The 25,000-nt window shown below is 34.3% G+C and overlaps 2 protein-coding genes across 4 annotated transcripts in view; one reads left to right on the forward strand and one right to left on the reverse strand.

Annotated features, from left to right (window-relative positions):
- LOC127872701 (uncharacterized) overlaps window positions 1-25,000 on the reverse strand; it is a 436,069-nt gene that overhangs the window by 154,122 nt on the left and 256,947 nt on the right. The gene's annotated exons all lie outside the window — the stretch shown is intronic.
- On the forward strand, window positions 6,921-10,855 carry LOC127872708 (uncharacterized). Its single transcript, XM_052416044.1, has 2 exons — window positions 6,921-7,168; window positions 9,806-10,855. Exons 1-2 carry the CDS (start codon window positions 6,985-6,987, stop codon window positions 10,819-10,821), a joined length of 1,200 nt encoding a protein of 399 aa, XP_052272004.1. The 5' UTR covers window positions 6,921-6,984; the 3' UTR covers window positions 10,822-10,855.

The following is a 25,000-nucleotide window of genomic DNA, read 5'->3' on the forward strand; positions in this document are numbered from 1 at the left end:
AACGATATTCGGCCCATAGGATTTCCAGTCGTTAAACCCCCTGGACGTTACACCCTAGTCATTACACCCTCTAAGCCTGGACATTACACCACCAAGATATAAACATAATTGATAGGTTACTAAGGTGTGATCACACCTACCATGGGGCACACTTCACTTGATTAATGATGTTTCTGCTTTAATGTTTGTTCAATGGGGGTCTTTCCAAGTGTTTTAATGTTTGTTTGTCTGTTTGTCTGTCTTATTGATGTGCAGTGTTAATTAGGAAATAACAATTTTTGGGTGTGAAAAACATTGTTCTTTGATCTTTTGTTATCAAATGGTCTTGTAACTGATAAATAATTTAAAACACCAACTTAGTTTAAGCTTATTAGCTGCGCCATTCTTGACCAATTTATTTTTGTAAATACTCATTTATAAAGTTTGGAATACTAATAATACTTTCTTATTTTTACATAAATGAAATTCAAAAATTAATAATCTTATTATTTACATTTTATTAAAAAAATATTATTTTTCTCAAAATATGATATGATATGTAACAGAGTGGTATTTATGCAGGAAAAGGGAAATGGGTAGAGACATGAGGGATTATACATGTTATATATATATTTTGTTATCATTCAAATAATTAAGTTGATCTTATGTTGCATTAAGACTCATGCCCCAATTTAGTGTTTTAAATCATTGACACAGTTTTGTGTCATCATTTATGAAACACAGTTTGTAAAACTAACAGTAACACTGGGCCACTTAGATAGACATTGGACCTATTTGGGCCACATTAGGGCCAGACAAAGACCCTCTAACTGTTTATTAGGGGCCATAAAAGATACACAGACTAGTGCCAATTAGGGCCCTCCCATAAACTGTGAAAACATGCTTTGATTGCTACAGTAAGTGACCGATTCCTGTGAATTGTGTTTCAATATAAAAAAGTATTTCTTCAATGATCCCTCATTATCAATTCTGACTTTAAAGTTTAATGATATTGTAATTAATGAACTTTGAAGTCTGCAGTAAAATTTTATATATCATACAGTGACAATATGTTACTTCTATTTCATATCTAACAAACTCACTGAAACCAACAGATATAGGATATTTTTACTTTATTAATACTTGCTTTAAATTAATAGCAAGTTACCCTCCTTTTGTTTGAGGTGACTTGAAAGTGCAGATTATGCTTCATAGTCAATATCAGAGGCATAACACTGCATGCATTTTATGCACTGCTAATCAAATAGATATATCAATAGATAAGTGAAATACGGTATCGGGTCCGTTCGCCCTAGTTACACGTTCGCCCTGGGTCCGTTCGCCCTGGGTTCGTTCGCCCTATATTATCATGTGCATATCGGGGTATGAACAGTTGATTGTTCACACATATAAGCAAGTTTGAACCTTAAGTTTTCATTAATTAATATAGTAAGCAATTAGTGAAAATAACTGGCCTTTGTTACAAACACGCTTACAAGTTAAAGAGCGCCGTTTTGATTTTTCACACACGCAAGCAAGTTTGTACCTTAGATTTCATCATAAATTAATATAATAAGCAATTAAAGGGGCCTTTTCACAGATTTTGGCATTTTTTAACTTATTCATTAAATGCTTTATATTGATAAATGTAAACATTGGATCGTAAAAGTTCCAGTAAAAAATCAAGAATAAATTAAAAAAAGGAAAAGAACATTGCCCGGAGCAGGTTTCGAACCAGTGACCCCTGGAGTCCTGCCAGAGTCCTGAAGTAAAAACGCTTTAGCCTACTGAGCTATTCGCCAAGTACACATACTTGGCGTATTTTATACACTTATATAAGCAATCTTCGTAGTTTCACAAAATTTAACGACAAAAACAGAACTCCTCCAAATTATTCAATCGTTTCGCGTTGCAACGCTTTATAATTTTTAGGTTTTAAAAATCGTCAAAAGATGCATATAATGGCTATATTAGACCATGGTAAATGTCCAGTATTACTGTTTCCCTCACAAATATCATAACCAAAACGAAAATTTGCGAATCTGAACAACTTTTTCAATTTTGTCAATTTTGTCAATTTACCAAAGCGTGAAAAGATCCCTTTAAGGAATATTACTGGCCTTTGTTACAAATACGCTTACAAGTTAAAGAGCGCCGTCTTTTATATTTCGGTAACACTTTTTTGTTTGATATGCTCGGAATAACCTAACTGTGAATTATCACAGTATATAAAATGGAGCTCAAATGTCTGGTTCTATTATTTCAAAAATGGATAATGTGTTGTGCATTTCGTGCAATTTGGAGGTACGACCAAGGACAACATGCGATTACACGCGACGTTTGTGAACGGTGGCAGCATCGGCTATGTGGAACTGGTTAGTTTAATTTAATTTGTCAATTGCATATAATAAAAACATATCGTACGTACTTTTTCTATATATTTTAATGTTCCTTAGGATTTCATATTTCCATCTAATGTAACTGGTAACGGGATCTTCATTTACGTACGATAAATTATTTAGTTCTTAATAATTTATCATTCTGTCCATTACGGTCTTAGTGAATATTGTCTCTATCGTATTTCATTTTCAATTAGCATTAAATGCTTCCATCAACTTCCAATAATTCTCGCGTGTATTGCGCGGTGTGAAGTAGCAACCGGCCTTTATTTGATCGGTGTCGATTAATTAAGAGATTATAGAGATAACGATCTGTGTTAATTGATTGATTGAGTGTCGTATTTACCTATATAGTTAACATTGAGAACAATTACTAAATCATATAGAAATTAGTTATGTATAATATGATTATTAAGTTGAAACTATTATCCTAAAGAGTATACTTAATATTGATGCACGCATAAATCATGTTTATAAAACAGAACTGTTATTATCATTTTTTTTAGAAATTATCTTTAATATGATTATTAGCGCACGATTAAGAAAATAACATAAATTATGTAAATGAAACAGAGCGGTATATTTTTAAATTGTGTAGAAATTGGTCTCAAGAAAATGTTCAATTATAATAAATACATTAAGTAATAAGATTATTATTAATTAATTATAACAGAACTAAGCAATTAAAGCCGTATTGTCTGTGAAATTTGCCGATGTCATTGTAAGTTCATGAAATTTGTATATATCGTCCGCAGAAAGCAGGCCCCATATGTATATATAAAGAGAACTGATGTATTTATGGAACGTGAATGATATATAAATCATTTACGTTTTTAAATAACTAAACAATAAGAGAAAATTACTGGCATTCGACGGCTTTGTTACAAACACGCTTACACGTTAAAGAGCACCTTCTTGTTTTTTCACACATATAGGCAAGTTTGTAGCTTAAATTGACATTTATATATTAAAATGTTATAAAAGATAACAAAATTCGTTATATTTATTGCTTCCCTGCTTTGATAATAAAATTTAGGGCGAACGGACCCAGGGCGAACAGGTTTTAGGGCGAACAGGATTTAGGGCGAAACAGAAATTAGGGCGAACGGACCCGGATTCATTTATTATTTTGTTTTCAAAGTTTTTTCTGTCTGTATTATTTATGATTTAGATGCATATTATTACATTATGGTGAAATATAAATAAATGTATATGAATTAAGATTGTGTTTTGTTTATTCTAAATATTTATTTTATTTTCCTTTATTTTTATTTCTTCAATTTTTTTCCTGTATATTCTTGAAAAAAAAAGTATTTATTATTTAGATGCATATTGTTACAGTTATTCTGGTGAAATAAAAATTAATGTTTTAAATGATGGCTGCTCAATTAAATAATTTGAGCAACCATTAATCTCATCAGTGTCATCTTACATGACAAATCAAATCAGTGGTTCATAAGTTGATTACACCTTTCTAATCTAATCAATATCTTGGTGGGTGTAATGTCCAGGCTTAGAGGGTGTAATGACCAGGGGTGTAACGTCCAGGGGGTGTAATGACTGGACACCGGCCCATAGGCAGACGTACAAACGGATAAAAAGAATAAGGCTTCATATGTATGTATCCAATACCAACGGCCTATCAATTAGTGTTTACTTCTTCAACCGGTATACATGTAGAGTATCGGCGATATATTTAAAATACAACGTATAAAGATGCTGTTGTTAATGTTTTTTGTCGTAGATGTCTAATCCCTTTAAAACAAAATACTGACTTTATGGATTAATATATTTACATTATTGTTATTTGCATGCCCCCGAAGGAGGGCATATAGTGATCGGACTGTCCGTCCGTCTGTCCGTCACACTTTGCGCTTAGGTTTCGAAAATTCTCATAACTTCTATGTCGCTTCAGATAGCAATTTCATATTTGGCATGTGTGTATATATGGACATGGCATTTCCATACGCACACAAATTTTGACCCCTGTGACTTAGCTTGACCTTGAACTTAGGGTCCGCGTTTAGGTTTCGAAATTTGCGTTTAGGTTTCGAAAAAAGCTCATAACTTATATCGTAATATCGTAACATCGTAATATCGTAATGATTACTGTAGATTAAATTTCTGCAAACAAATATACATATTGCTTTTTCAAACTATTTATATAGCAAGGAGGTGCAGGCTATTCTTCATAACAGTTGTGTAATTTCATATCCTATTGTGAAAACACTGGTCATGAATATTGTTTTCTGTAATTATCATATTTGTGTTTATCAGCCACTTCTGTTAATCGTAAACTAATTGAAGAATAATGTATTCCACGTTTTTAAACTCTGACTTTGTACAATAATGTACGCGGCTGTTTTTGTTAACTTTTTGTTATTGTTATTGGTCGTGTTAATTAAGATATGGTTATTGTATAAGTGTGCGTGTGTATAGGTGTGTGTGCATGTGTGTGTGTGCGTTGGTGCGTTAGAGCGTGTGCATATGGGAAAATGTAATCAACAATACATTTATATTCTTAAATACTTTCTGTTAATAAATATTTGTCCCTTGAGACCATTTCAATATTGGAAGAGAAATTAATAATATAAGAGAAGTGATATAATACACTTGCTTTTTATGACACTTCTATTACACTGTTACAGTACTCTCATGTCCGTCAAAGTCTACATGTTTGCATTATAATGAAGAAATGCATTATACATACCATAGTTGTTTGAAGGCCTCATTGAAAATCACATTGCCATTGTTAAACTGTTTGCATGACTTTGTATCAATGTGTTGTCTTAATGAGTTACCTTCGGAAAATAAAGAGATTATTATTATTATTATTATTATTATTATTATTATTATTATTATTATAATTTTGATTATATCAAGCGTTTATAGGTGACATAAGTCATCCTATGGCGACAGCTCTTGTTTATATTAAACATAATTATCATTTTATTTTTATATTAAATATAATTACCATAGACCATAATCATACTACATGATACTAGAATAGCAAATGATTACCAAGTACAAAAGAAATAAGTACCTTTTCTTACGCCTGTCTTTACTTACAGAAAGAAAATACTTCATAAGCAAATTCTTATTAACAAGAACAAAACCAGACATATATTCGATCGGTTGATGTAAGAAACGTAAGAGTCGGGTTAGCAAAACACATATCTCCAGTTCCAAAAATGTCAGTCAGGGTGAAAGAACACTACGTAAACTGATCGCAGGTCACTGATTCAGCACCTTGAAATTTGACAAAAAAGGAAAAATCGATTAATACCAGTTTGCACTTTTGTGGAAAACTATTTTACGGATATTTCGAAGATAGCCAACCTATCGCGATCGATGTAACAGCCAGTCCCTATTATCAGTTATAAGCTGTGCGCAAACCGTACAGGTATGGTTCTTGTAATTATTTACATTTTGGATATTTATTTGTTGTTTGTATTATTTTACTAAGGGCGTTAATTTATAGTAATAATTCATGTTGGTTGTATTTGGATTTTATTGTAATAATCAATAACATTATATTGTTAACTCTACAGGATTATTCGGTATGTAAAAATTACGTAGACTTTATAATAACTGGACCACAACTGATATAATATAACATATATTAAAATATATGCTTGTTATTGTTAGTTACTGAAATCCTATGTTTCTGAAAATTACTGTAGAAGTATTTTATTCCAAATGCGTTATGACATACTATTAAAAACTGTGCGTGTAAATTCACGTATATATATTATTTTAATATATTATAATATTTTCTTGTCTTGCTAACAGAAATAAAATTGGACTGTTTTGGCAAGATCGTTTGTTTTAAATCAATATCATCAAACCACCAGGCAAGGAATATATATATATTTAATAATTAGTGCTAAACACAGAAATAGAAATAGCATTATATGAATAACATTAAGCGCACGAAACAAACATAGAAATATCCTAAAATATCCAAAAGATCCCGAGTAAGAAATAAAAGTTAATCGGTAGTAAATATATCGGATTAAACATGTAGATGCGTTTAATTGGACTGTAGCGGTGACATGTTTATGCGACGCACTGGGTATGTCTCATGCGTGAGTCAGAGAGCAACTAAAAAGGTTTCCGCAGTAACGTCCACCTGTTCCATTAACACTTGTGGATATACTCTATAAAGCTTTTTGACAGTGTGCATTTCGAAGGACAAAAAAACAACAACACACAAAACATACATTTCAATTGATTTGATATCAACTAATCACGAATTACCCGGTATATATTTTCGATTTGACAACTTTCAATCCAAAATCATTAACAACGCATCGATTTATAACAGTTCATGTTAAACGCATAATTACTATAGCATGCCCTAATGTTTTTTATGGTAAGGTCGATGAGTATTTAAATCTGCTCATTTGAAAAAATGCCTATCCAGTTGTAATTGGAGAACAGAGAATAATGTCGCACAGCGTATTCCTACCTGTATTGACAATAATAGCTGGTCTTGTAATTTGACACTTTACCCGTTAGGTATAAACTTGATTGGTAAAGTTGGAAGCGCGATTCCAGCCTGTACAATGGAAATATTTAATTCAATATTTGTTTACATGTACAAATGATACGATCAACAAATAAGGATAAAATAGCGGTGTGTTGCTCTCGTGTAAGACAAATGTTTATCAGCCAACTAACTAGACCTTGTATAACATGGCGGAGAATTCAGATCAAGAAGAAAATCACTCTTGTGATCAGTACCGTTGTTTTGTTCTTCGTGTATCGGAAGTTTGGCACATTTAATGGTAAGTTAAAGGTTTTGTTTGCGCATATATACATATCTGTATTATATGATCACAGCTAAATGTTTAATTCGCACACAACCTAAAATATCTACTCATGTCGTCGTATTTTGAAAGTTGATCCTTAGCAAGCAGAGAATAAAAGTACAGTGTTCCATTGTCGCTGATTTAGATTTCAAATGTGGGCATACATGTGTTTATTGTCGGAAGAAAGTAACCGTTGTGGATTTTGTACAGACTACTTCTCCGCGATGTTCAACCACGTAAATGTATACAATGTATATCAACAACAATGTTGCTGATTTTATATCACGATCGTAAATCAAATATGAATCGACATTATAGGCATGAAAAATAAGGGTGTGTCAAAACACAGGTACCCTTAAACCGACCTTAACATAGACCTTTGACTTAAAGTGATATTATTGGCATCTATCAGTTGATAGGAGTCTATCGCAACCGTTGTTTATTTTTGGTGTTTTTACTTAATTCATATACACTTATATTTGTAATGCAGCATCAACATATCAAAACAATATCTCGGAAACAGAAAAATAATGCATTTAAATATCAACCGTACTTTCGTTTTGAAAAATGACGACATAAATAATTCGATTTACGATGTGAATCTAAAATTGGTTTAAGTGCAGATTCGTTCATACGGCACAACGACACTATTTTGTTTTACGGATCTATGTCGGTGTTTAAAATTAAATAATTGCTTAAAGTGATATTATGGACATTTTTCACTGTTGAATTGATCTTAAAAGAATTAACAGGTCAAAAGAATAAGTTAAAATATGGTTACTGACCAATTATATGCAACTCATCTTGCTTCCAGTTGTTTATAAATATATATATTATATTTGATATTTTACATGACTTGTGAGTCAAATAAGCCGACATGATCCGTAAAACAAAATACCGAACAAAACAAAATTGCCTTAGGTAGTCGGAAATACCCGACCCCGCACTATTTGAAATTACATTTTGCATTTTGATTAACATGTTCTCTTACCCTGGATTCGAGCCCGGGACCGCTGAGCACAAAAGCTAACGCTCTACCACTGCGCCGGGCACGCGTCACGCTCTACCACTGCGCCGGGCACGCTTCACGCTCTTCCACTGCGCCGGGCACGCTTCAAATTGTATATGGACAATATGAGCCTTATTTTGGTGCTGAGCTTTTTTTCCGAAATATCACGGAAAAGAGTTACTTTTTTTACCGACTTTGAATTATGATTGTCCATAAATGAACCAATATTTTAAAGATTTGCCTTAGTCGAGAGTGTTATAATGCACACATTCTTTTTTGAATGTATGAACATTATTATCAAAATCGTCCATTTACTCAACTGTGCACAAGTCTCTTTAATACCCGATTGAGAATCAGAGATTCCTTTAAGTTGGTCTTTTTTAACGTGTTTTTATATTGGTATATATTGGACATTGTCATGTAGCAAGATCTCTGTTGGCTGGATGAAAATGTATATCAATTATCCGAGAATAAGACCCTTTGATTTATTATAAGTCCAAATCAGGACAAAGGTAGGGTAAAAGTAAGGTCTATTAATATGGTTCGATAGTCAGTGGTGTAACACTGGGTAATTATTACAGAGGGCAATCCCTCCCGCAGCATCAAGATACATGGGAGTATATTATATACCATTCCTGTCATACGTTTTGATGTTTTTTTTTGGCAAGTAACCTGAAAATAATATTTATTTTGTTCTGTCTGAAATAAGAAGCATTTTTAAATCACGGAAATGAAATGCATATTAATCAATACAGTTAGATGCACTTTGAAAGTGTGCAAAATTATCAGTAAATATATAGCCTAGTTAGCCAGTAATTTATTATTTTTCAAACGGTACCGCTTTTAAAACCGATTGTAGGATTTCTATACGTATACGTCAATTTCGACTAACACGATTATTTTTAAGTTTTAAAACGCAAAAAGACGGATTTCTACCTTGTAACCACAAGATATATTCTAATTGGCACAGATAAAATTAAATCTATAGCCTAGTTAGCATGTAATTTATTATTTTTCAGACGGTACCGCTTTGTAAACCGAAAGTAGGATTTCTAGACGTATAAGTCCATTTCGACAAACGCGATTATTTATAAGTTTTAAATTGCAAACAAGACTGATTTCTACCTTGTTACCACCAGATATATTCTAATTGGCATAGATAAAATATATGTCTTATTTATATTTAAATTTACAATGCCATATAAGTTGTGTTGCTTGAAGGATAGATCTTTGTTCGTACAAGTAAAACAGATTTAAAATTGATTATCAACATTTCTGTTGATTAAAGTTGAAACAGTAACACGAACGGTTTAAACAAATAAGAAAATCTTCTTTTTTAATGTCGTAACAGTCTTTCGATATTTCGCCATTAGCGGTGTTATTTTTTTTTATTAACCAACACCGGTTTATTTGTTTGATCCTATTTAAATAAATTTTTAGTGTACATTTAGAGACGAAATGTGGTACCAACTATAGCACGTTTAACTGCACGTGTATCGATTATTGTATATTACTGGTATAAGCCGCGTTTGTCATCAACCATTTGTTGCACTGAAGAATGTCCGATGTTTTGGTTTTAATTTATTGTATAATATTTATTTCAGAAAACATCGAAGGGAATCCTCTTCGCTACGCATCACACGAGCTCGACTCTAAGTATTTCCTCGAACCGCTTGTCACAGAGGATTTTCCAACGGTTATCGGACAGGCGCCTAAAATTCCGCACATTATCCACCAGACATACAAGAACGAGTTCATTCCAAATAAGTATATCCCGTTCATTAAATCCTTCGTTAAGTACAATGCCAACTGGACCTACATGTTCTGGACCGATGCCTCGGCCCGGAAGTTCATTAGCGACAGGTACCCGGATTTTCTCCCGGTCTGGGACAACTACGCAGAACCAATCAACAGGGCCGACGCGCTCAGATACTTCGTCTTATACGAGTATGGGGGTGTGTACGCGGACTTGGATTTTGAGTGCTTACGTCCCCTGGATAGGGTAACTATGAAGTATACAGCAGTATTTCCTCTGGAACCTTTCGAGCACGCCGTGTTTCGCCTACGCATTCCTTTCTGCGTCAACAACGCCATCATGATGGCGCAACCGAAGCACTCGTTCCTAAGGCACATTGTCTACACGATCTCCAGTTTTAGGCCGATGAAAGGGACGCTTGACGTAGCAGGACCGATATTTGTCACGACGCAGTACATGCTTTACAACAACTTCTCAGTCGGCGAGTTTTACAAGGTCGCCGAGGACCATCAAGGGAGCTCACCGTATCACTACAAAGGGAGGTTACACGAGACGGATCCAAGAGCTGTATACGTTCCCAACACGCATTACTTTATGAACACTTTGGCGGAAAATTGGTTCAGCAAGTCCTACTGGCACTACAGACGAGTGTGCTCGAACCTCGATCCAACTTCCGGGACCCTAGAACGCAAGGCCTGCAACGAATTCAAGGCACGAGAGGACAGAAGCGAGCATGACCACTTCCGGTTTACTTATACCAGACACCACTGGTTTTTCACTCACAATACTTTGAACTTTTTACCGGACGTGACTAGATACACAAATATACAGAAAATAGTCCCGAATTTAGTGTCATACACTTGACAAATTATATATTATAATTAAAGATTTAAAAGTGTACCATTTAAATAACTATGTTCTGATTATGTTCAATATATTTCAATATACTGCCTCAGGGTTTTCAAGCTGTCAGTGTAATATTTCTTAGAAGTTTAGGTCAATATAAACTAAATTACACACGACATCTTTGTACTTTGTGCAAGCATACAAAAGTCTCTACAACCTATCACAGCACAGAGACTTGACTTGATTCGATGATAGCTTTATCAAATCTCTGCAGCCATTACAATTATACGGAATCCGGAGAGTGCCATCTATAATCTCGCCCTTCCTCCGTCAAGGGCGACACACGACGCACGAAGCGACACACGATATTATGCGCGACACACAAAGCGACACAATATCTTTTGCGCGACACACGAAGCGACGCGCGAGAATGTACCCCGAAATATCGCCCTTGTGTAGGTAGCCCAAAAGGCGATATATCGTGGTAAATATCGCGTGTCGCTCCGTGTATCGCGCAAAAATTCGTTTGTCGCTTCGTGTATCGCGCGAAATATCGTGTGTCGCTTTGAGTATTGCGCAAAATATCGCGTTTTCAAAAAAAATCAGGGGAGATAAAAAATAGGATATTTTCCGTCATCAAGCATCGAGGGCAGCCATATTAATAACAAATGGTTAAAAATTATTGTAACACCGTTTAAAAACGCGAAAGTCGACATTCGATAGTATTTCAGCGATATTTGAACAGTACACTTGTGTGTCGCGCAAAGTTTTAAAGGGACTGTCCAACAGATTAATACGTCGTTCGACGCGAATCGATATTTTGGGAAACTACGAGGATTGCTGATATAGATAAAACATACCTCGGTAATTGTTGTGAGCGTGGATGGTCGAGTGGTAAAGTCGGGATACATTTTTCTCCAAGCTTCCATGAATCTAGGGGTCAGTGGTTCGAGCCCTGGTTAACGTTTTTTCTTCTTTTTTAAAATTGTATTCTTATTTTTTACTGGAGATTTTTAGTTCAAATGTTTAAATTTATCAATACAAAGCATTTAAAGCAGTTTATGGCAAGCTCAAATATCTATATTTACAGAATAGACAAACGCAAGTAGAATGAAAATAAAAGAAAGCATATAGGTCAGCCGGCAACAAATGAATCATCTGTACATATTTGAAATATGTATACGCGCGTTCTTCGAAAAGACCGGCGTTATCAGTTCGGAATCCATTTTAAACTTATTGGCGGGTGCACACAGCGGCGGATAATATGCCAGGTTAAAAGTAGATTTTACATCCGTTGGTGCGGATTTTGACACCCGACGCATATATACACGTCGCTCTTGATTACAGAAACATTCCCACGCACGGATTTCAACCGTCTGTGTTTATAATCAATTAAGTGCACGAGTACTGGAATTTGTATAGCGTTTTTAAAGGCGTATGTCCAGGCGTATGCCGGGAAAACCGGGCTTAATGTATTTTTTTATTCAGCTCTATAATATTTATATCAAATCTGTATGAAACAATGTCGGTGAACATTAATCCGGTGTTAATTTTTGAAAATATTGAGGCGTTCATTAATTACGGATATAAACGGAGCATTAATCCGAATACATGTATAGAAAAACACCGGGCGTATTGCATATTAGTTCGGAGACATGACTCACAAATGACCAACAGCTGTTTCATATGAAAATAAGATTAATACGAAATACCTACCTATCTACAATAAAGTTTATATGCGTACTTCAATATTATAGTTTTATAGCATTGCATGTGGTGCAATATAAGTGTTTTCTTATGAAAGAGCTGTTGGTCATTTGGGAGTCATGCTATGCTGTACATATACATGCAAACCTTAATTTAGATTAAGCAAAATAAAACACTAGGTATTTGTCAAGATCCATAAGAGTCAAAAACATTCGTGTCGTAAGAGAGTAATCGTGTGCAGCGAGACTTGTTCATATAGAATTGAACCTCTAATTGCTTTCTTTCGAAATAATTTCATGTCTCCGCACTAATATGCAGTTTGTCGGCAGTTTTTTTTTGTATAATTCTACAGTAGAATGATTAATACCGTCGAACGTCTTATATTACACACACTAACTGTTGGCGTTTAGTACGCGATAAAACATACAAGAATACAAAATAATAATATAACAATTAATAAAAAAGATAACTATTGATTTACTCAAGTGAATATGTTTTCCAAAATATTCGCACCAATGCGGAATTTATTCAAGACAGTTAATTCGCATAAAACCTTATAAAATAGGAGAGAGCTGTTTATCATTTGGAAGTTAGGTCCCAAAATGTGTTTTAAATGAAACTTAGTTCAAAAAAGGGGGGGGGGGGGTTAACGCGTTTTAATTCGGAAATAAATGAATTCAAAGACATCAAACGCGTCGAGATAATAAAATAATCTTGATTTATGTTATAAAGACGCGCAAATCAGTATATGTTTTAATGAAAAATTACAAGGCAGTTAATGCAAACAATGGGAAAGTATTGACCCCCTGAGAAAAAACAATACGTCAGAATACGACTCATGCATTGCAGTATATGTATTTTTAAAGTGCCATCCAACGATATTTGACAAGTACGTTTTAAAAATTATTGATGAGGCGGGGAAGGTGGCGGCGGGCGTATATTGATAATCCGATACGGTAAATACATGGACATTTATTACAAATGAAATGAAAATAAATAAAATTTAATTTTATTTAAAAAATATTTAATTTTTAATTTAATGCTGTTTGCTTGATAATTTTATGTAATGCTCGTTCAGGCCCGTACCCAGGCCATGGGCCCAGGGGCCCGGGCCCCCCAGCTGGCTGTCAAACTATGATTTGTTTTTAAAAATCGACCCACTGCAATTTTTTCACTCGTGCAAGGGCCCACAGTACACTTTCCCTCAAAACAAAAGAGCAGCTATGTTTTATTGTCCCTGATAAACAAGGGGATTAACGCTCGCCAATCGAGATAAGCCTCTAGGCAATGTTTTCTTATCGCCTTGTACACACATCCCCGATCAGTCCCCCATTGTGATCATAAATGCTTCATCTATCGATGGTTGAATGATGTAACATGTATTTTGATAAGTGCAGCGAATGGAAGCAACTGCTACAGGAGGTCGTAGACTATGGTCTGATAATTGCCGACTCAAGTTTTTTCCTTCTTTGAGAAGGCCCTAGACGTATTTTTCCCTTCTGAAAGTTTAATTTGTTATTTTTAAACCTTTTATTGGGAATTTTTAAGTCCCAATATATACTTTTTGCATTGAGAATAGGGCCCTGAATTTGAACCGTAACAAAAACACTGACAAAGGTATTAAAACTGAGTATTTATAATTTTTGAAAGGAAATCACTGAAAAAGACTACGATGAGATAGTTAACATGTTTGTTTAAAAGAAAAACAGTTCATAAATTTGCCGAGCAACAGATAAGAATTTGGCAGAATTCAGTATTTAAAATAATTGAGTACCGAGAATTGAGTAATATCAACCTTTTAATGGCTCATTGGTAAAAAATGAAAATTGAAACAACAAATCGGTCTCATTACATAAGTTAACCTGATCCAGTGTAGAAAAATATTGTATAATTAAATTATCTCTTTCCTTGAATTTGTTTGAAAACAGTAAAATATGTTAAATTGATTATTTAAGACTTTCGTAATTTCCCCAAAAAATTAGGCATTTCGCGCAATTTTTTCCTCAAAAATGGCAAGGTCTTTCCCAAAAAATCAGATTAAAAAAACCTGTGAGGTTATTGATTTGTGAAAAAAAAATGGTGGAAGCAATACGAGAGTTGGTGTGGATAATCATCAGTTTAAACCTGTAAGTTTCGGAAATCTAAAGCTTTTAATATTGTTGTGAATTCACACCAATGTTTAAAGCTTAAGACTTCCGAAACGTGCTGATTTACTTGTTATATTCCATTAATTCATATCACAAAATACGTTTTTTATAAGCATTAAAATTCACCTTGCAAAGTGCCAAATTAAAAAAAGTATATGTATAGGGAGGGGGGACCCCTCCCAAACCCTGCCCGGTTGGACCCCCAGTAAAAAAATCCTGGGTACGGCCCTGCTCGTTGATACCAATGTATTTATGAGAAAAATTATGTTGTACATTCTGTGTTAGTCTTATACACAAAGAAACAGGTACAGGTTTCTCTACTGAATATCTGCTGAAATTCTACATTTAAATTGAGATAAACTTTGAAATATTTCAGGCCGTGGTAAACTTTCTTATTGAACAGTTCATGTATACCTTTGCCATAATCTGAAATTGTTAGTATGTTTCTAAATCAAGTATCAATTTGAAATTAATATAAAAACTATAGGTTGAACAAAAAATGATTTACTGGTATTTAACTGTCCCGGCGATGTTCTCTCTATTCCTAAACTGATCTATTTCTTAATAAACTTTTCTAAATAATTTATAATTTTAAGATTGAACTGCAAACAGAAACACATATATTTATTATGCTTTCACTTATTATTGATACATAATATATGAAAGACATTTTGACTTCAAATCTGCGATAGAGGCTCACACGCATTCTTTTCAATGTGGATGTCCCCATTTTTGATTTAAAGCGTTTACTGGTATGCTTGTGACACCACATGCCGGCACATGTGTAGACAGGATTATAACGATAAGATGCGTAATCTTTATCACTTGACTGAAATATAGGTTGCCGCAATGACACGAATCTTTGTTGCAGCACGGCAAATATTACGTAAAATCCAACTTGTGCCGTGCTACGCGGGTGTTCGCCAAAGAAATAATTGATCCAAATAGACCAGTGCGTGATGGCCAGTGAAACATTAATGTGCACTGGTGTACAATTACTAAATTAATAAATTGTATTCTGCATAAAACCGACATAATTAAAACCTCATCTAAGAATAGTTGTCTACGCCCGCCTACTCGTTTACGGCCGTGATTAACTCCGCCTTTTCATCCGTATTCCCCGCTGACATCGACTGCGTATGCGTAGGGATTAATTAATCGCTTGAAGAGATGAATTAATCCCTTGCTCTTCGTTGCGATGAATTCATCCCTTATAGTGCTAAATTCATCCCTTGCGATGAATTCATCCCTTACAGAGCTTAATTCACCGAAATTAACCCCTAAAAACAACTGGAAAAGGTTTGATACAGATTAATTTGGATGAAAAGGGGTGAAAACGGATTAATCCCTAAAAATCGGCTGAATGAGGGTTATTTTTTAGGGATTCTAAAGACATTTATCCCGGAACAAAATCCCTTACCCCACTGTGAAGAAGTGAAACTCCAGCTGCTGGAGCAGTATTGAATTCTCATTATATAGTTGGTCCTTTATTTAAGGAAAGTGACTGTAAAAAAAACAACAGCACAATACAAAACAACATACATAACGCATAAAAGAATACAGCTGGGGTCACCGCCTTGGAACGGTAAATGCAAAGCATAGGGGGTTTAAACCGGTTTTGAAGCGCTCAACCTCACACTTGGTCCAGCAATATTCATGATACATTTAAGTGTAAATAAAATTCAACCTTATAGCATTGCAACTCAAATTAAACAATAATAAAAGGGCATTAAAACGCATTCAATTTAATTAGCATTTATTTACTCAATGGTAGGAAAGAGACCAGAGCAACAGAGTAACAACATTTTGAGGAACGATGAAATGAAACTACGAACAAGTGCCAACTACATTCCTTCTTTACAGAAAAAGATTTAAGAATATAGCATCATAAAGTTAATATTTCAGATCATCATCGCGCAAATACAGGAAGAAGCAGCAATAATGGGTGTAAAAGTTCCATATTAAATAGCTTGGTTGTTTATGTGACTACTACGAAATAAACCAAACAAGAAACGCCTGTGAGAGAGAAATAAAATAAAAATTTAACGCTATAAATCCAATGACCTATCCATGTAGATTTAAACAGTGAAAGTTGGTCGTATGAAGCAATATAAAAGCGATGACATAACGTACCAACTGCGAAATGTAAATACAATAGGATGGACCTGTAGGGATGTTACCATCTAGGAACGGAAAATTCACAATTTCAAATTTAAAGTCGTCCCGTTTGTCATATAAACTAGTTGTAATCATATTATTATTAATAGTAAGATATAAGTCTAAATAGGCAGCGTCTGTATTGGATTGACACAATTTATTTAAGACTAGTTCGTTCGGGTAGATTTTGTTAATATATTGTTCAAAGAATGGATTATCTAAATTAAGTATGTCCTCAATGTACCTACTAGTAAGGTTAAAACATTGAATCAAATCTAGTTGTTTAGTTTTAGATAATTCTAATATAAAATCGCTTTCATAACGATATAAAAAATATCAGCTAATATGATCATAGGTGCTACCTAATTTACGGGCAAAAGCTTTTTAAGTTTTTTTTTATGATAACCATGTATTTTTAATAAATATATGGACATGATTGTGTTCAAAATATTATAATTGTTGCAATAATTAAGTAATGCATCCAAAAAATCAATCTTTAAACCAGTTACATGTTCCAAGCTTAAAGATCTAGCATCTTATATATTTTTTTGTTTTCTAGCCACAGGAATTTATAGCTGGTTCGGTGTCTGTGGTATAGTGGATGGGGTGTCTGCTAACTGGCTTAGTCACTGGGAGGTCTCTGTATTGATCCCTTAAGTGGGAGCATTCTTTAGATAACCCTAAAGATATACTATGGCGTACCATTTGGGTTGTAAGTCAAGAAGACCTACAAGTTAAAAAGAGAAATGTACGTCGAAGTACAATAATTGTACGTCGACATAAATATAAAATACACTTTGAAGTACATGTATATATTTGTACGTCAAAGTACAATTTGTACTTCGACATACATGTTTGTACTTCTACGTAAACATTTTCTGAACAGCCAATAAAAGCACTAGTCTCTTGAGCCGCTTTTCCTTCAGATTTATTCATAATAAATGTTTTAAATCTCTTTTTTAATTGAGGACAAAATGAATAAAAATATCAGAATGGCAAAAAAAAAAACACATAGAAGTTTCAAGTATTTAATGCATTAAAATAGATTATATGTTACCTTTTTAAAATTAAGATTATTCAGCATATTGTGAGTATTTATTGATCATGCGGGGCGGCGTATCACGACCGTCCAGCGCATAACTGTGTAGGAAATTCCAAACTGTAACCAAACAGTTACCAAGCATTAACGGGATAAATAATGTATTATAACCTCCCCGTTGGTCGTATTTTGTGATAACCATAACTTGCATTAGTCAGAGGTTAATTCCGCCACGCCAGGTCAATAAATACGCACAATATCTATGAGTTAGCTGTCGATAGTCGCATAATTTGGTATAAATTATAATAATAATAATGTTTAATAAATACGCACAATATCTATGAGTAAGCGGTCGATGGTCGCATAATTCGGTATAAATAATATAATAATAATAATGTTCAATGTCAAATATCTCTAAAAGCAACAGACGTAAGGTGTCTTCTGATTGGCTAACACTCAAGGGTCGGTGAAAATTGTACGTCAAAGCACATTTCTCGTTCTACCTAGTAGGTCTTGTAGACTTTCGACGTCATGGTACGTCATATAGACACTAAGTACTGGTCCTACCCAGGAGACAGTTTGTGTCATCAAATGTCTCAATTCAACTTGACAGCTTGCTAAAGCAGTTGCATTTAGCATACAGTACACTGATTTAACATAATCAAAATCATGTGATGTGTCAAATCAATTTTGATTGACAAATTTGACAGGATTTTTTTTAATCCAATAAGTTTTAGACTGTCAAATAACACACACTACATATTGAAAGCCATACCTGGAGGTTTCGTCTGTATATCACTGACTTCATCAGAAGAACGATTTCTACTGTTGGGAAACCTTAACGCCACTAATTGTCTTCTTATTTATTATCAATGTATAATTATGTGTAACAGCATAACAACACACTTGTTTCGCAATTAAAATATTTAATAAATACAGATATCTTGCAGGTTTCTAATTTTCTTTCCCAAACTATTGTTGAATAGATTAAATTTTGTCGCCACTAAAAAACTAGCCATTTTGTAGCAATTCTAATATCACAGTCTAAACTGCATACACTTAGCTCTATAGTTACAATTGGAATGCAAATATAAGAATGCATCATGTTATATCATCCATATTTTTTTAATTAAACATTCAAATAACACATTACACAGTACATATATAAAAAGGTATGTGGTATTGTGTGGAGATACAAAACACTTCACAACATTTATTTGCACATTAAATAATAGCTACAAAATAAGTAAAACTAACACACTGTCATCAACCTACATTTAAAGAATATTTACGTATATGAAATTACAAAGTGGTGTAATTGTATAACCTTTTACAAAATTAACATTGCTGGTTTTGTACTAGCCATCAAACATTTATCATGGATTAACAAGTAACAACGGTTGACCAATTTATTAATTACACAATAGAACGGAAATCATATTACCGGTAATTGCATTATGCATTTACTAAACAAGCTATTTGCTACTGTTTAGAATTACACTATCTTACTAAAAATGATCACAGGTACTTAGTGCTTTTACATACTTGTGGTAAGTTTTGTATTACTAGTTTGACAATTATCGGCAGACACTTGTCGATATATACAGACAAAATTTGCATTGGAACTTTCATATTTTTTTCAGCATAATTGCCTTCAAATTGTTAATTTAACAACCCTTTGACATTGTTTGCACATCTGATCTTATTATACCATAGCTGATTTTGGTTATAGATATACATTTATGGACTTTTCAAAGATATATAAAAGTTCACACATGTTCCATCCAAGTTAACAAACAGAACCAATAAAGATCACCAAAGATAATAACTGTGTGTATAGCTTGGAAATTTTGATAGTTCAGGAATCCCTCCTTTGTTGATTTCTGTAAACCAAAACTGTCAGTTTTGCTGGATAGAATGGCTTGTATGATGCCCAGCTCTTGCCTTGGCAGAACAGCTTCTAAAAACGGAAAACCATCAAATATCTTAAAATTTGATCAATAATGCAGACAATTTATAAATGTCTTGTTTTTTGTTGATTTCGAATCTGGAAGATTTTTTACGTAAGATTGTGGTACGAAAATCCAACGGTATCGGATTCTGTGGTTTTAGGTCTTAACTAATTATAGTGATATGTAACCTTTCGGGATATCGGTAAAGTGCGAGCAGACGAGGTGTAAATACGTTAAAAATTAAAGCTAAAAGACTAAAAAGTTAGATCGGAATATCTTTAAATTTTGTGAATAAATGTGTTTCTGGTGGATAACAACGACAACTTACCAGAATATTGCTCATGATCACGCGTAAAACTTCTTTCTGAGAGCGAATGGAAAATGCGTCACAAATTCTGACAAATAAACAGTAGGGTGTCGTTATTGAAATACCGCTAGAATACTGGAAGAATAGAGATGCCAACTATAATGTTTAAAACAAATAATTTTTTAACAAGCGTTTGTGATTTGTCAGGATAATAATAACAATAAGATATCGAAAAGATCAAAGCAAATAATTTCGACAGAAATCTGAGATTCGGCAATAGATTAAAGACGGGTTATGTTCACCTAAATTGTGTTTGGTAAAGACTGTCACTATATGTAGTGAACCAGTCTTCGGCTTATACCCACTGAAGAAGAGCATTCAGGGGAGATAATTGAGTATTGACTTAATTCTGGAACGGTTGCGAAGAAAAACAAATAATGCGAGAATATTTAGTGCGATTCGCTACACAATTATGATGTCATTGATATAACTTTTCCCGAGGTATGTATTTACATGTGATTTAGCATATGTCAAAGTGTTTTTGATTTGTTCAAGGTCATAAATAGCATCGCGAAAATATATGTCGCGTGGCAAATTTTTTTGAGACGTATCCATATGTGGTATTCGTATGTAATTTTATGTCTAAATTCCCATATGTATGAACAGTTAACGCCCGCTTTGCGGGCTTTTGCCCGTATAAGTGGCGCACAATTAGTACTCATGTTCGAATAGGATAGGAACGAAAGACAAGGTCTTATAGAATTCTTCTCCATATACAATAATAATAGTTTCATGTTGTCCAACGAACATAATTGGATGTAAATGGTTTAAACAATAATAACATAATGGCAAAAGAAAGAGAAACTCCGTGTATAGAGTTTTATGTGTGAAACACAGATAACGGATTGACACGTGAACAATGTAGGAGAGAAAGTAGCAGAGGTTTGGGAAGAAAAAAGAGAGGTTTTGAAAGGCTTGTTGTGTGAAAGTGGAGAAGAAGGGTTAAGAGTCGTTCTGTAGCATAGTACAATGTATTAGTATTGATTAAGTAGTCACGAGTGGTGTCTCTATATAAAATAAGTTCAATGCAGGGGAAGGAATACATTGATATTGAGTTTATAATTCCGCCGCGAATATGTTCATACTGATTGCATTCAAGAAAGTAATGTGACATCGTTTCATGAAGTCCGCATATACATAACGGAGAGGAAATAATATTGCATCTGAAGAGATGGTCATTTAAGACGCTACACTTTGTTCTTAGGCGCGTGTGTAACATTTAAGGGCGTCTTTCACCGTAGGAAAATAATGGATTTGGAATCGGTCGATCTTTGTTAATAAGCCTTTTGAAGGAATGAATCAATTCAGCGTTCTTTACGTCATCGGAAAGATTATTCCATTCAAATACAGTGGATGGTAAGAATGAACTCGAATACAGTAATGCTCGCGCTTGAATTGTTTGGAGATTAGATGCATTTCTTAAAGAGTACATGTAATTGCTACGCGATCCAACTGTTTCGGGTAAAAGCGATTGTAAGTAATTACATTGCTAGAGTACATTTTATACATTAATATTAATTTATTATTGCGTCTTCGTTGACTGATAGTTTCCCATCCTAACTCATTATACAGATCTTCTAGTGAGACAAAACGCGTACATCCCCAGAGGCGTATTTAGGTGGGTGGCTAGGGGGCTAAAGCCCCCCCCCCCCCCCTCAGCTGGCTGGCTAGACACGATTTTTAATAAAAATGAGCCCCATACAGTTTCAATCCACTTGTGTATTTCCTGTCATATGTCCCTAATTAAGCCATAAACAGCTGTCGATTTGTGTGATTAGCCCTCAGGCATGTGTATAGACGATCTAACCTTCGTCAGCTAAAGTGCACGCTTCATTGACTGTAAGTAATAAACTGCGCTATTTGATTGGTTGAAGAAGATACATTCAACTAATGAAATTCATCCATACATTTAGCTATAGATAAATGTTTACAAATGGCTGCCGCATGACACTTGTGGAAAACAGTATTTCAATTCGTAGCAATTAAAGAGTTTAGACGAACACAATGGACAATCATAATTTTTTTTTTCGGTAATTTCTTTGATGAATTTAATTGGTATTAGCTCTTTAGAGTGATAATCCTTTTGAGTAACAAGTTATTGTCAGTGAAATTCAACTGCACACTTAATGAATGGCATTTTTTTTTTTTTTTTTTTTTTTTTTTACAAATCGGGCTTACTGCTTTGATGTTCATCCATACCTTTTAAAATTAAAAAAGACTCAAAAATGAAGAATAACTTTGCTATATGAAACTAAATCATTTTCTTAAAGCGTGACAACATCGAGGCAGCAACACCCGAATTAAACTACACAGAAACCTAACGACTCCCTTTGATAACACTTTTGTGAACGAAATGGACACCCGATTCAGTGATTTGCAGACTAAGGCAGCCATGGGATTGAAGTTTATACCTGAACAAATGTGCGCCTTTCCTGTCAGTGCTAGTGACCTTGAATGGTTCATTGATGATCTCCCTTCCCCTCAGTCCCTCCCTGCTGAGTTGCACTTTATATGGCAGGCTAGGTGGAAAGGTGTACCCAACCCACCTACTACCCTTCAGGGCTCTGTTGCACATTGTGATTCCCAGCTGTACCCCATCATTTACACTGTTTTGTCCATATCATGTGTGTTCCCTGTTACATCATGCGAGCGTGAAAGGAGTATCAGTGCCCTAGCACTTGTTAAAACAAATCTAAGATCATCAATGGGTCAGGACAGGTTGTCCGCTGTGTGCCTGCTTTCCATTCATAGGGGCATGGACATAAACATTTTAATGTTGTACCTAAGTTGACCTAGTAGGATATCCAACAAGGTTAAATAGGAGGTCCACCCATCTAACTCTGTTAAAAAAGTTATGGATTAAGATAATGTCTCCCACCACTTTAGTGGTTTGAGAGACATTTGATTTACCCCTGTGTGTCTGTCTGTCCGTGTGTCTGTCACACTTGATGTGTGAACTCAAGTTCTTGTTTGTTTTACATGCACTTTTATCATGCAAAATGCTGATTAGATAGCAGGAAATCGCATCATTTCAAGGTGCCATTTCAAAAAAAAATTACGATGGAAGGGGACACTCCTCCCGCACCCTCCCCTGTTGAGCCCCCCCCCCCACTCTAAACATTTTCTGGATACGCCTCTGCATCCAGATACTATTCGCGCTGCTTCGGTTTGGATTTTGTCAAGTTCATCTTTTTCATATTGCGAACAATTATCGAATACAGCGTCTGAGTACTCCAAGATTGATCTTATAAACGACACATATATTTTCTTGAGAGTCTTTCTATTAAGCATTATTTTTAGTTTACGCATTATATGAATTCGTGTTCAAGCCTTTTCCTTTGTGAAAGATATATGCGCATGCCAGGTACAGTCATTTGATATAAAGACACCTAAATGTTAATGGATATCAACAGTGGGTATATTCAGCTTCTGCATAGTCAATGGGGGATGGGATAGTTGATTTATATTGCGGGATATAAGCATTTATTCAGATTTTGATGGGTTAAAACATACAAACCATTTGTCAGCCCAGCTGGATATTTTATCATTGTCTGACTGCAGTAAGGCTGCAGTTTCTTTTTGGCGAATTAACTACCATGAATAGGCTGGTATCATCAGCGAACAAATGAATGTGTGCTTGTATGTCAGCGATGGTGTCATTAATATACACTAGAAACATAAGTGGCCCTTCATCAAAAGCTTTACTAATATAAAAAAATACAACTCTGACCTCAAGGCCATTGTCTAATGCTCTGCAAAATGTGTTATACATATGGGGTTTACAGAGCAATATAAAGATACAACGATTCTATTTAAATTAGCTCAAAGTTTAATAAGGAGTCCGAAGACAAACACAGAATAACTTTATATATGGAAAACTAGATAGAACATCTTTATCCGTCAGACATAGCATTAATGTAATTACATATTTGGTTAAAGATAGTATTGATATTAGAGTAAGAGTTACAGATATGTTTATACAAAATTGGAAAACCGAATTGAGTGAATCACCTAGGGCAAACACTTACATATTAATATCCGACTTAAAATTTCAATCATATTAAAGTGATGTTAACTTTAAAAAGCACAGGATGGCCCTTTCTAGATTAAGGGTCTCTGCACATAGGCTTAAAGTTGAAACGGGTGGATGGACAGCAATAGCTATTCCTTATGAAGAACGAAAATTTCCTTTATGCAAAGTTTTACTAGATGAATACCACTTTGTTATGGATTGTACATTCTATACTGATGTAAGAAAGAATTGTTTATTTATAAAGCATGGGAAATAAGAAATAGTTATATTACATATTACAATTAGGGTAGTATTTTTGGTATATATTGATGCACCGCCTCTCGCAGTATATTGTCTTCTTTAAAATACCCAATATTTTTTTATTTTTTATTTTTACAATTTACCGATTTATTTTTTATGTTTATAATTTGAATGACCTGTTACTTTGTTTTATGTATATTGTATTTCACATTTCATGTATACTCATGGGCTTATTGCCTAATGTATTTTCAAATAAACTTAACTTACTTACTATCTGTATCAATCTGTATCTGTTGAAAAATAAAACCCAACATAAATCGTTTAATTATCAACACAACCCCATAATGCCAATAAATGCATCACACTCAATGATTCATGTAATAAAAGTGGTTCAAACAATTTGACTTGACGAATTCCATCAATAACAGACAAAGCTTTCTGCATAGCACATAGACGAGGACTGTGGGGCCGAAACCCAAAAGCTGGCTCCCGTTATCGGCGGAAAAGCGTGTCTGTCTCGGGGAGTTCGTGGCCAAACTGGAATTGCACTTCGCA

This window comes from Dreissena polymorpha, chromosome 3 (genome assembly GCF_020536995.1).
Source record: "Dreissena polymorpha isolate Duluth1 chromosome 3, UMN_Dpol_1.0, whole genome shotgun sequence".
In the NCBI taxonomy this organism is placed as follows: Eukaryota; Metazoa; Mollusca; class Bivalvia; order Myida; family Dreissenidae; genus Dreissena; species Dreissena polymorpha.